We start from the raw sequence: 13,542 nt of genomic DNA on the forward strand, positions 1-13,542 counted from the left end.
GAGAGAGAGAGAGAGAGAGAGAGAGAGAGAGAGAGAGAGAGAGAGAGAGAGAGAGAGAGAGAGCGTGGAACCGAGAGATAAATAAAGCTTATTTTATGATTGTTTCACAGCGATTACATTCTAAAGCACATATAAATAACCATTAAACACTGAGCAGATGATTTTGTGGAGACAGACGCTCTTAGTGTAATTCTCCTCCTCTGCATTTCACTCATTGCAGATGCAGCAGTAAACAAGAAAGTATCTCTAGTATCGATTTATGACCATTTCAGGAACGAGGGGAGAATATTTCTCTTTGTTTGATAACATTAAAAGTAAAGTTAGGCTTAGCTGTTGGCTTCCCGACTCATTTAAAAAAAAAAGACAGAGAGAGATTTGCGCGAACCGGCAGCCACACTGAACTGCCGGCTGCAGACGTGTGTCTCTCTGAGAGAGAGAGAGAGAGAGAGAGAGAGAGACTTATTTTCATACCTTACATTCCATAGCACAGTGAGACAAAATGTATGTTGTTGGTTTGTCAACCAATGACAGTTTGTCCCGCCCCTGGTTGTGTGCCTTTCACATTGAAATCGACCTGCGTTCGATCCACCTCTCGACATGGGTCGCGAAGCCGAATCAGTCAAGGCGGCTTAACCCATTTAAAACACAAAGTCAACCCTGGTTGAGCCCTTGGTGTGAAAGGGGTATGAATGAGCTACAAACTAAGATGAGACAGAACAATTTACACATGTTCCCCCAGGCTGGGGTCGTTTGGTGTGGAGTATCGCTGTATCTGTCTTTGCTAGCAATGGCGGCTAGCTATTGTTGCTAATTGATCAATTTATACTTATTATCATTACAAACAAAGAGATTCTGCTCCTACTGAAAGGTCTGACAAATCACGTTTTGTGTGCAAGAGGATTTTCAGGAAGCTCTACCCATCTCTTTTATTAGATACACTCCTTGATTAAGATTAAGAGTTCCTGTCAAGTTCAAGTCATTAATAAAAGGGATAGCAGCCAAATGCACTATTCACACTAACTCCTTGCACCTTTATTGTAATCTCTGATACTTTAATTTGCTAATCATGAAGCTACTGTTACTGCTGATGTGTCAATGTTTCAGGCTTTACAATTGGGGGGAGGGCAAAACATATTCTAATAAAAGGTTCTCATTCATTTGGTTATAAGCAAATGGAAATTGGCTCAATCATTGTTGATATCAATCAACTCTACGGTAGCATACCAGACATTCAATGGTTATCATGCAAACAGTCTCTGTTTGAGGTGTCTGTCTGCAAGTCAGGCTACTGTATGGATTTAAAATGCAACTCGAATGCAGTCAGACAGAGAGACATGGAGGCAGGGAGAGGTCTCCACTCGGGTTTAACCATCCTCTCCGCTCCTCTCGTCTCATCAGGCTAATAGCATGATACTCTCTTGCTATAACAATCACTTGTGCTGCTTCCCTCACCCATCAACCATCACAAAGAACTGAACACATTGAAGGGCGGAGCACTGCTATGAGAGAGAGATGATTTATTAGAGTAAAGGTTATAGATTGCGGAGATACAAGGAGAGAGACCGAAATGAGAAATAGATGACGAAAGTGAGGTGGAGGATGGGTGGAGAAGCTGGCATATGCTGATAGCTGAGCAGCAATTAATTCTTATTTATCCGGGACAGGAGCGTGGGAGCTGTGCTCTTCACCTGTCAGGGGAGGAGAGGCAGCGAGCCAATGAGGGGACAGAGATGAAGAGGAAGGAGGTGGCTTGAGAGGAGCAGGAGGAGGTAGAGATGGAGACAGGTATATGACTCGGAGATAGGGAGGGGGCATGTTGGAGAATGAAGGAATGCATTAGTGGAAACTGAGGGCAGAGAAGCACCTTCTCTCTCTTCCTTCCCTCACTTTCAGCTGCTTCATAGGAATGGATCGGAGAGCAGTCAGTGTAAACAGGGACAGACTGTTACCGAGTAAATGTGTATTTTTTTACACCTCATTAAATTCTCACAATCTCCATGACACAAACAAATGCAATGTAGTACCCCAAAATCAAAATGGGATCAGTGGTATCTGAGGACTTGGGAACAAAGTAATGGAATAACGAATGGTCCTCAATCTGCAGCTCTCCAAAATAAATTCCAGTGAATTTGCACTTTCAATCCACCCGCACACTAAACACACACACACACACACACACACACACACACACACACACACACACACACACACACACACACACACACACACACACACACACAGCAAGCCAATTAAAACAGTGTCAGTGTGTACTGTGGCTGACTGCGGTGGCAGGTCTAGTGTTTATATCTCATTAGGCTGTGCCAGGCCATGCCAGACCAGGCTGTACCATGCTCCGCTGCGCCTACCCTCCACCGCCCAGCGCCCAGGCCCTCATTAGCCTGGTCTCTGCCAACTTTAGAACTGTGTATGTGTGAATGTATGTGTATGTATTCAAAATGACAGGATTTTCTTTTAATATAAATTAACAATTTTTAGTTTTTATAGTCAGTTACATCTTTTAACAAATCCCATGAACTCCAGACAGTCTTCAGGAAGTCAGAGGAGAAGTTTGCATCAGCACTGTACTTCATCTCTCTCTCACACACACACACACACACACACACACACACACACACACACACACACACACACACACACACACACACACACACACACACACACACACACACACACACACCACAAAAGGGTGTGTGACACTATTAGACCAGTGTGGTTTGTGGTAACCGCTCTCCCTGCAGACATGTTTGGCCTCTTCTCTGGACCTCTATTTGCTCCGACTATTAAACCATTCATCTATCTATCCATCTTTCTTGTCCGCCATCCTTCTCTCATTTCCCATCGGAAAGGGAGCAGATTTTTTGTCCTCCCTCTTCTCCAAACTCTCCCTCTGTATGGTCTCTTTGTACTCTTCCTCTTTCCCTCCAACGCCTCATCCATCTCTCTTGGTGCTCCCTCTCTTTCTCCTGATATCTCTGCATCCACACTTGCCTTTCTTTTACTTTCCCTCCTCACCCCGCTGCCCTCTCTTTTCCTTCTCCAAATCTGTATGGCTGCTTCCCCCTTCTGCTGTCTTCCTGTGCGTGTATGAGTGTGGATGTGCATGGGCTCACACTCACAAGAGCGTCCGTCTCTGCTGCCCAACTGCAATTCATCATCATTTTATCTGCCTTAATTGGATGCCATCAGGACCCCTGATACTTCCCATTTCTCCTTTAACAAACAGCTGCTCTCTCGGCACACAGAAGAATAAAACACAGACACACACCCTATTCCAAACTACATTTTCTCCTTTTGCCCCAGTGTCTGCTTTTTTCGCACTGGTGAAGGAGTGAGAGAAAGAGGGTGATGGCGCGGCCGAGTGGTTTATCAGACGGAAGGTAATGGTGTAAGGCCCACACTGATATATCTGCCCTACAGGGAAAAACAAGAAAGAGGGATAAAGAGGGAGAAAGAGAGAGGAGGAGGAAAATGGAGACACTAAAGTACAAATGGACAAACAGCTAAGAAAAGGGGTAGATAAAGGAACAGAGAGAGGCAAAGTCTCGAACAGTTCAACTCTCTTCTCTCAACCTCGGACTTCAAACGACGCCCAGCAGCGCTCAGTCAGCCTCACTGACCTCAGAGTGCGGTCATTTGTGTGTGAAAGCATTGTGTGCACATGTGTTTATTCGCTCCCATGCACTGTATGGCGCTCTGAGCACAGCTACCAAGCCCACAGCTCAGCATCTTATTGGCCTTTGCACCTTCACCTCAGCCTCTGATTGGCCCACACAAACCAGGATGCTGCCTGGGCCAGGTCAGAAAACCAAAAGGAACCAATGTAGACACCAGCATGTTGTTTTGGTTGCTGCTGACCGAAGTTAACTGCTACCATAAGGCCTGGGGGATGGCTCCGTATGTGTCACTGGTAATGTGGGCTTGTTTGGCACTAAGAAATATGGAGAGGACTCTATTTTACAAAATGATCAGCGTTTTTCTCAAATTTACTTGCTATAGGACCTTGGACAATCTGCCATTTCATCAACTTTCACAGGTTCCAAACATGTTGAATTATGTTTGGCTAAGTGAGTAAGGGAAAGTGAGAAAGGGAAAGTGTGGGAAGAACCATATTTTTCAAAATATAAACCTTTTAAAAGTTCAACACAGCAAAAATGTAGAGCTTTAAGCTAATTTAAAATCCTTACCTAAAAAAACGTATGCCGTCTCAATACCTTGGATATTGTGTGGCCTACTTATTTCCTGTCTCTGCTTGCTAAAACCAACCTTTCTCCGATACTGCATTCTTTCTCATGTCTTGTGATATGCTTGTTATTTCCCCTTTGGGATCAGCTGGGTATGTTCAGTAACCTTATACAGAAATACCATAGCATCAATATTTTTCCCCCATAAGCAGATATGGATAGTCAATACCCAACAAGGTTAGTATGGAGCTGATGTTACACTATCGTATATCATGTGTGTCACATATACAGTAAATTATTGACAGCCTCCTGTTAGGCGATACTATATAAGAGTATTGAATTATTACAGCCACTGTAAAAGGAATAAAGTATGGGAAACTCAAGTTTAAACGTGATCCAACTTTGGATATTGTGAATATCCTAGGGCTGCACGATTATGGCCAAAATGATAATCACGATTATTTTGATCAATATTGAGATCATGATTAATTATCACGATTATTTGTTGATTTTAGCCAAAACAAATTTTATTGTCACATAATTATAACTGCTTTTACATCCATATTGTGCTACATTCCTACTAATACTTCCATATTGTGCTACATTCCTAGTAATACATCCATATTGTGCTACATTCCTCCTTTATTGAAGGATACTGTGAAGGAGTATGCCATTTCAGATGTTGTGCGACCGCTTTCCACACATGCATGTTTGCCGTGAAAGATACAGGCAACGCAATTTTCTGTTCACGTTAACGGCGCATGTGGTGCCTAGTATCTACCAGACGAAATAGCTACGGGGGTTTCTGCTCATTACACTGCCACTTACATGTCTGCGTTACGCTCTGATGCTCCGAAACCCACGTTAGAGGCAACATAAACATCACTGCATGTCACGCTAGTAAACACTAATAACACGTTACACAGCAGGTAACGTTAGCCTACCGTTAGCCACAGTAGTAACTGGATTAAACATGGCTAAAATGCTGACTGCTAAACAGTGTAGTGTGTCTGTATTTCACTGTAGGATTCCAACAGCGGGACGTCCAACAGTCTGCTGCTAAAGCTATGAGCTAAAAGACACAAACTAGCACTGGTCACTGCTGTTGTCTGAAAAACAACACAGACGGGACAAAACGTTGCGTTTACTGGTAAACTGGTAAACATTGTGACCGGCTTATGATGACCGACTGCTACCTGTTGTGGAATTTTCCTCACGTTACTCTGTCCTCTGTGACTGTCTACATCTAGAAACTAAGCTGCGCGGTGCAGGCAGGGAACAGCTCTGATTGGCTCATGGAGACATGTGATCAGACAGTGGTTTATGGAGCGCTAGATTGGCTTTGCAAAAACTGTTCTATGAAGGGAATGACGCATTTTAAATATCGCTCGATCACGCAAATTTGATCGTGGGAAGCCAAAATCGTGATCGTGATTAAAATTCGATTAATTGTGCAGCCCTAGAATATCCTGTGAATAGTTTTCTTCTTTTGGATAGTGTGATATTGTATGAAAGAGAGGAGAATGACTTTTGACCTCAGGGGAGACTTTTGAGCTGATTTTCTCCCTCACACCCTCTCATCTCTCCCCCCACCCTCTGTTCTCTTTAATATCACTTTTCTGAATTCATCTCACCTGAAATAGTGTACTACGCTCCAATTTTCCTAGTCTATCTTGCCTGCTCTCATCTCAATTTTTTTGCTGTTTCCACTAACTAGTATTACGTGTCTTCTAGGCTTTTTTCCCATCCTTCTTTACTCGACTCCTCTCCATTTATCCTTTCCTCGGTCCTCTCCACCCCTCTTCCCCACTCCTCTCCGTTATTACTTTATAGGAATTCTCGCCACAGCTCTCTTGTCTGTGGCCTTGTCCTCATCTTTCCTACAAGTGAGTATGTCATGTTTGACACAGTGGTAAACACTTCTATGTATCTCAAACACAAGGCTAAACTGTGGATTAGCACCCCTGTGTTTATCCCATTGATTAGCAACCCCCCGCCCCCCAACAGTCTTCTCGCAGTGGTATAATGAAACTGCACAGCCAAACACACACATACACAGCTATCACGGGATCCATAGCCAGAGGCATATTGAAGGATGCACATGTGCACACATGCACAGACACTGATTAACCCCCATCCCCGTAGTCATAAACCAAGGCAGCAGTGTGTACGCAGCATAACAGATGAAGTCTATTTCTACTGCAGAGTCATACATGATTCATGGAGTTGGTGCTGAACACTGTCAAAGTAGGAACAAACATGGAGGGGTGCGCGTGAAAAGTAGAGATAAAGGTCTATAAACGGATAAACTAATATTTAAGACCCTCATTCTTTTGAAATACTGCTCCAGAGCTATAATAAGACTCTTATTCTAATAATTCATGACTCATAATTACACTCATAAGCTCAGGCCTGGATGAATTATGCCTAAATGGCAAGTTCATGCAGCTGGCACCTTTTTCATCCACTGAATCTAACTAGGGCCTCATGTAGACTCGATGCAAGTCAAGTTGGCACAGCTAATTGCTAACAAGGGCTAAGCGCTGACAGCCCAAGGCTAATTGCTGCTAGCATGTCTGCTTTGTGGACATCAAATGGAGAAATTCAGCTTTTGGCTGGGGCTGGGCTATGCAGCTGATTAGCACTGGCCTTGCAGCTACAATAAACAGTCAATAGAGTGACATCTCTGTGGAGAGACAACCCTATTGCTAGCTAATTAGCCCTGCCTTCACAAACAACTTGCTAGCGTGTGCCAGCACCTGAAGACTGGCAGTCGATACAGACAGAATCAAATGTTGTGTTAGCTGTCACAGTGGCTACCCAGTGAGCTTGACAGCTAAACGGAGACTGCTGCTAGCGCAGTATACGTGTGTCTGCTAATATCTATATGACTGCATATACTTGTGTGTTATGGCAATGTGTAGCATATAGAGAGGCGCTAAAGTTCTTCAAGTTGCTACAGCTCATTAGCCAGACATGAGGACTTCTAGATGTTTCTACTTTATTTGAATCTGTCAAAGATTTCCTTCCATGTGCGACATGTTGTGGTGACACACCCTCATCTAAAACAAAATTAGTAGCAGCAGCTCAAATCTCATGTCAGCTTTGTTGCATTGCTTTATATGTGTAGATAGAAATAGACAGGGACAGGCAAGCGGCAAAAATGAGTGTATGAGAGACGAGAGAGATGCAGTGAGAAAAGTAGGGAATAGCAGAAAGAAGAAAGTATGACAGACAGAGGGAGGGGGAGAGGCAGAGAGAAAGATGAGCTCTACAGGCAGAGAGAGGAAGGGAGAGAAAGAGGTATAGAGTCGAGGTGTAAACATGATCAATCCGCTCCCAACTAGGTTCAGAGACAGACTTCCTCTTCACATTTTCAGCCTCAGTGAAGCACATCGCTGGCTACCTCTTATCTGTCACGCTAGTTGAAGTCTCACAAACACACACACACACACACACACACACACACACACAACCATATTTCAACACACAGAACCGGCGTATACCCACATCCACAAACACCTCTGCCTACCTGTAAATCCTCTATACAGTCACACACAAATTCTTATTAGAAAACTTCTGCAAAAAACATCCTTGAGAACACTTTAATCTGGCACACACCACTCATCCCTACCAGCTAAAGCCACAAATACATAAAAAATCATAGAAGCACAGAACTAAACTATGATGGCTGACCGCTGCAGATTCACACTCGATCAATGATATAAATTATGTATCGCATGAACCATGATGATGTGTCACCATTTCAACCAGTACACAGGCTACCTAGGAAAATTCCCTATACAATGAAGGCTTATCGTAAGTGTGCTTACATTCAAATAATGTCTATGTGAACTCTGACGTCAATATCTATTTGCCAACCATCAGTTTAATGTGGGAAGATCAGCGCTGGATCATTTATCTAGATTGGGTCCAAGCCAGTGTCCAAGTGGCGCATGGTGATCTATCAGGACAATAAGCATGTTAGTGTCCAAAGTGGTCATTAGTTGTAGGAGGCCATTATTTAAACCCTGGCCGAGTCAATGTCCTTACTGGGACCGTGATTTAGTAACCTAGTTGCATTGATTACTGGAAGAGTAATAGTACTAAATGACTATGCTTTTAGTCGATACAAAATCCAAATTATCACTTGCGATTAGGGTTGGGTATCGTTTGGATTTTTACGATTCCGATGCCGAACCGCTACTTTCAAAACGATTCCGATTCCTAAACCAATTCTTGAAAAACGACATAAAAGATGTAATATGTTTACTAGTGATCATGTGCAGTGAATGGTTAATATGATTTTACGTCCGTTTTGGTGAGCCCAGAGGGACAATATGGCATTTTAAAAGTAGCCTACCAACACGTGTTCTCCACCACTGACCGAGCTTCAATGGAATCCACTCATACAACCAGATTACCCAAATGTCCTATCTTCTATCCATTCTTACTCACCGCTGTTTTCTGGCACTGGATTGAGGTGCTGTTGAAGCGCAGGGCGGGCACACTGTGGGTCTCCCCCTGGATGTGGAAGACACACTCGTAGTTCCTCTGTCCTGACTGGGGCTGGGGCAGGTTCTTGGCAGCTAAGGTGATTGGCTTGGTCACCCCGACAGGGATGTAGATCTGGGTTGAGGGAAGGATCTGAGGGCAGTCCTGCAGAGACAAAAAAAGAGATACTTTTAGTTTTTCGCCCCCAAAGGAGACAGTTATGGAAGAAAGAGAGTGAGGTTGTATACAGTCAGAAGAGCAAGCAAACAAGGCACAGTAAGATAAGGCAAAGGGTGATAAAAGCGAGCAAGCTGTGGGTTACATATTTGACTTCACGCCAGATTTGCCACAACACACTCAGCCCAAAGAGATGTGCTGTGATGCACTGTTCACATGTGTTACAGGCTTGTGCAACATTCCCACTGGATTTGCACCAGATATAAATGCTGCAGGACAACACTTGTGTAAGACAGCTTTTCATACAAAGTTAACAAAAGATTATCTACCCAATAAAACTATTCGCATCACAACAGTGCTGCATTGTTATGGCAGGTAGATAGGCTCCAGTGTATTATGTCCATATGTGGAATGGAGTAATGAATACTTGTGTATACATCGGTCACTGATATTGGCCAGAGCTGACAAGAGTCTTGTTTAGATCATCTGGAAGCAGCCCATCCACTAGCTAATGCCACTGGAGTACACCACCCTGGAAGGGTGTGTGTGTGTGTGTGTGTGTGTGTGTGTGTGTGTGTGTGTGTGTGTGTGTGTGTGTGTGTGTGTGTGTGTGTGTGTGTGTGTGTCCTTGCCTAGATGAATATGGACCAATAAGTTTCTTAACGCACAGTAGTAATAATGCGTGTCTATGTTCGGACATGTTCACTTCGACAGAATAAGACAGGACAGTCCACTCAGTATGTAATGTTCCTAGATATGCATGTGTGCTTTGTGCTGGAAGAAACTGAGTCATTACAGGCCTCATGCCATGATTTGGCAGCGATGCAGATCTCGTCAACACTGAGAAAGAGAAAGACCGAGAGAAAGAAAAAGAGTTGACAGATCCAGTCAGAAGTATACACACATACATACATACATACATACATACATACATATGTATACACACACACACACACACACACACACACACACATAGACAGACAGACAAACAGACAGACACACACACTATAGTTAAAGCTTGGGTGAAACTAACCCACCCTGTGCTGTACTGTTTGAGACAAAAGGATAACAAACCAAATCACTGCTGACAAATCACATATTTACAACATAGAGAAACTGTTAAGTGACTCACACAATAAGAAACATGTGGCAGGCAGATAATGCTACCTTTTTCATGTAAGGAAAAGGGTCTCTCAAACTGTGGACTTGATTCTAATCAATCATTCACCTTAAGAAACCCAAATACATATTGCAGCAGAGTTTAAACAAATGCCTCTTCAACACCTCTACGTAACTAAATCCATGCAACAAGAGCGTAGAAGAGCCTAAAATTGACAGTGTTGCAGGATAGGACACCATGGCAAGTCCAAAAAGCTTAGGATAGGAAAGGATCGACCAGATCCTTGTAAAATATTCACTGCGCAGCCTCTACTTCACTACTTGTTGTAGCTTTTCCTTTAAGCAGATAGCTGGCTCCCTGTCAGTGAATTTTTCTTTTCCCTCCTCTCCTCTGAGCTGTTGTACATTAGAAGCTACTGCGCGTCCCCGGGGCCTGAACACAATGCCGGAGTTTGTTCATTAGGCTGCTTAGCCCTGGCCTTGTGTGTCTGATCACACACAAACACATGAACAACACATAATGAGAGAAGGGAATACTATAGGAGGAAGAAGCGGGCTACAGAAGACCTGGTGTATAATCAACTATGAGGAACGAGGATAGGGGAAGGGGAGAAAAAAATGGATGGCTCAGAAGTGAGGTAGGAAATAATCGAGGGAGTAAGGGGGAGAGAATGAAGGAAAGAAGGAGGGGGAATTGAAGGATGGTTGGAGAAAGAGGGAAGAAGTGAAGGGAGTGGAGAGAGAGAAGAGAAAAGAAAAGAATTTGAGAGAAAGGGAAAGAAAAGTGGAGGAAAAAGCAGATGATGCAAGTTAAATTGGGAACAGAGCAAAGTGAAACGGAGAAGTCTGCTGTTGACGCGAGTGAAAAGAAATGGAAAGACTCAAGAAAGGAAGGATCAAAAGAAAAGACAACAGAAGACATTTAAGAGGAATGCCTGGATCCCTCTGCACCTTTTCTTCTCTTTACCCATCCCCTCCATCCATCCATCCTACAGTCAAAACCACGTACCCCAGCCCCCCCGACAACATCCTACTTAATTAACAGCCTGGAGCCTTAGACTACGCTTGATGGAGAGGGCCAGAGATGGAGAGAGAGAGAGAGAGAGATAGAGAGAACGACAGAGAAAAAAGGAGAGATTGATTTGCACTTGTGGCTTTTGAAGTCCTGCCTCAGTAAAAATGATGCTCATGTCAAAAGCTGTGGGCTTGCATCGTCAAAGGTGCTACGAGAGTAAAAAATAAATAAAAAATAAAAGGTTTTGAACATCCTGCTGCTAAATCTAACTTGTAGATGCCAGTGTATCAGAAGCTAGCATAGCCTCTAGCGCAAGCTGCAGCTAACCAATGTTTTATTCATCCGCCTATTGACTTTGTGTCAGCTCAGCTGTCTGATTGTCATTTTCTCTGGCAGTCCTTATAGCATTCCTTTTCCTTTACTCAGTCCCATGTATTGTCATCTCATCTCATCTCAGTAAATAAATGGGTTCAATACAGTTGTCTTATGTGCAATGTGTAGGTAGAAGTTGCTCTTTACAGTTACCATACCAGGAAAACAGAAAACAGGTTTTCTAGGAAATACATCAAAGACTTTGAAGTCTTACTATAATTGCGATGCAAGTGAACCAGTGCTGGGATTCATTGGTGCCACGTTGCAAGAGTTCAGGAATCCTAGTGCAAGACGAAGCCCCTAGTTCTTCAAATACAAGATCACACCGAGTCCCAGACACAATAGAAAGGGGTTCTAGGAGAGAGATGGAGGTAGGAAGGAGGAAAAAGAGGATATTAAGGGAAGGCGAGAAGAATATAGAGAAAAGTTCTCTGCAGAGAGAAACTATTTCATCAGCATTTGTGACAGGTGCCAAAACAGTTCAAAGCCAGCATTAGGGCTACAAAGTGCAGAGTACACTGAAACAATATTTCACCGGGGGGATTCGTTTGAAGTTGGAAGAGAACTTTCTTTTCTCTTTTTCTCCCCTTTTCCTGACTTCTCTGCTTTCACTTCATCTGTGAAGATGGATGCTGTGGTTTTCTTGGCCAGATGTGACACTTCAGGAGGACCAACAAGGGAGGAAGAGAGGGCAGAGTGTGTACTGTATGTGTGTGTAGTTTAGAAAAAGGTGTTTTTTGAAATGTGTGTGTATGTGTACGTACTACATCGGTGGGATAGGGGTGTGTGCCGTAAATGGTTCAGGGATGGTTGCAGGTATTAAGTGAGCTGGGTTAAGCTTAGTTTATTTATTCATTAGTTCAATGTCCAATAGCGATTTAACTGACGGATTTTTGCACAGAACTGCGTCTTGCTTCATTATAAGGTTCACTTTGTCTCCTATAACCGGTATGAGCCTTTTATAGTAAAGGGGGTACGTGTGTGCGTGAACTGGAAATGATGCGTGAAGGAATGCACGCCACAGATGGCTTCTCCGCACTAGAACACGGCACGAAAACATCTGCTCTATTTTGAGATTCTGATCACAGTCTTTGCATTCTGACATACTGTAGCAGAAAACTAGCTGCCTTTGTCAAATTCTTTGTTTCTTAGCAAACACTCATTTACTGTGAGATAAGCTCTCACACCCTGCTTGGATTGGGCTGTAAAAGTGTGTATTTGTACCTGTGAGTCTGAGTATGCGAATAAGTGTGTATATGTTACAAAGTGTGTGTTTATGATGGCAGACATCCAAGTCTCCAACTACTGTTCAAAGCCAAGTACCCAGAGGGCTTTCCTTACCTCTCCATGTTTGTTTTCCCTCAAAGGCCGCTGTTAGCTTTGCTGCCTAAGGTTAGTGACGCTGTTCCCATTTGTTAATAGTAAAGTATATAATTATGTTGATTATTAAGATGTATTGTATATATTACCTCACTGAAAATGTTATGCATACAGAAGAGGAAACCTAACCATTATTCCTAACAAAAGTATTCTAACAATGCTTGACCTATATTTCTTTACATCTTAGTGCCGACACCCAGATGCCAGTTTTGATTGATTGTCGCCATGAGCTTTCTCAAAGCAGAGCAGCTGCCATTCTAGGTCAAGCCTGTTCTAAAATATGACTTCCTTCATTTTCAATGCACTCTGATGTGTACTGCACCAACTCGTTCCCCACCAAATGGTAAAAAGTATAAGAAAAGAATTAATAAAACAAGTGTTTAGCGGGCAGATGAGATAATCTCTACTCGCAAGTGAGCAAAACACCTTTTAACATTCGCCAAGAGCTGATAATGAGACAGTCGGCAGGCTGGTGTGCGTGTGTGTGTCTGTGTCTCTGTGTGTGTGTGTGTGTGTGTGTGTGTGTGTGTGTGTGTGTGTGTGTGTGTGTGTGTGTGTGTGTGTGTGTGTGTGTGTATATGCAGATATGTAGCAGGTGAGTGATTAGAATCAAGACATACTGTAGATGAGTTTGGGTGGAGGGGGTGCGAGGGATTTGAGGATGAAGACGAAAAGCAAGTATGGGATGCTATATAAATAAATAAATAAATGAATTAAAAAGCCAAAAGGATTTCTGAAGGCCTTGACGTAGCCTGACAAGATATAAATTAATAACGCTCCAAA

The 13,542-nt window shown here is 43.2% G+C and overlaps 1 protein-coding gene across 1 annotated transcript in view; it reads right to left on the reverse strand.

Annotated features, from left to right (window-relative positions):
* LOC120557709 (plexin-A1-like) overlaps positions 1–13,542 on the reverse strand; it is a 207,587-nt gene that overhangs the window by 58,215 nt on the left and 135,830 nt on the right. Inside the window, exon 11 of the mRNA XM_039798261.1 lies at positions 8,661–8,861. Coding sequence (XP_039654195.1) covers positions 8,661–8,861 — 201 coding nt within the window. The remainder of the gene's footprint in view (positions 1–8,660; positions 8,862–13,542) is intronic.

Source organism: Perca fluviatilis, chromosome 4, assembly GCF_010015445.1.
Source record: "Perca fluviatilis chromosome 4, GENO_Pfluv_1.0, whole genome shotgun sequence".
In the NCBI taxonomy this organism is placed as follows: domain Eukaryota; kingdom Metazoa; phylum Chordata; class Actinopteri; order Perciformes; family Percidae; genus Perca; species Perca fluviatilis.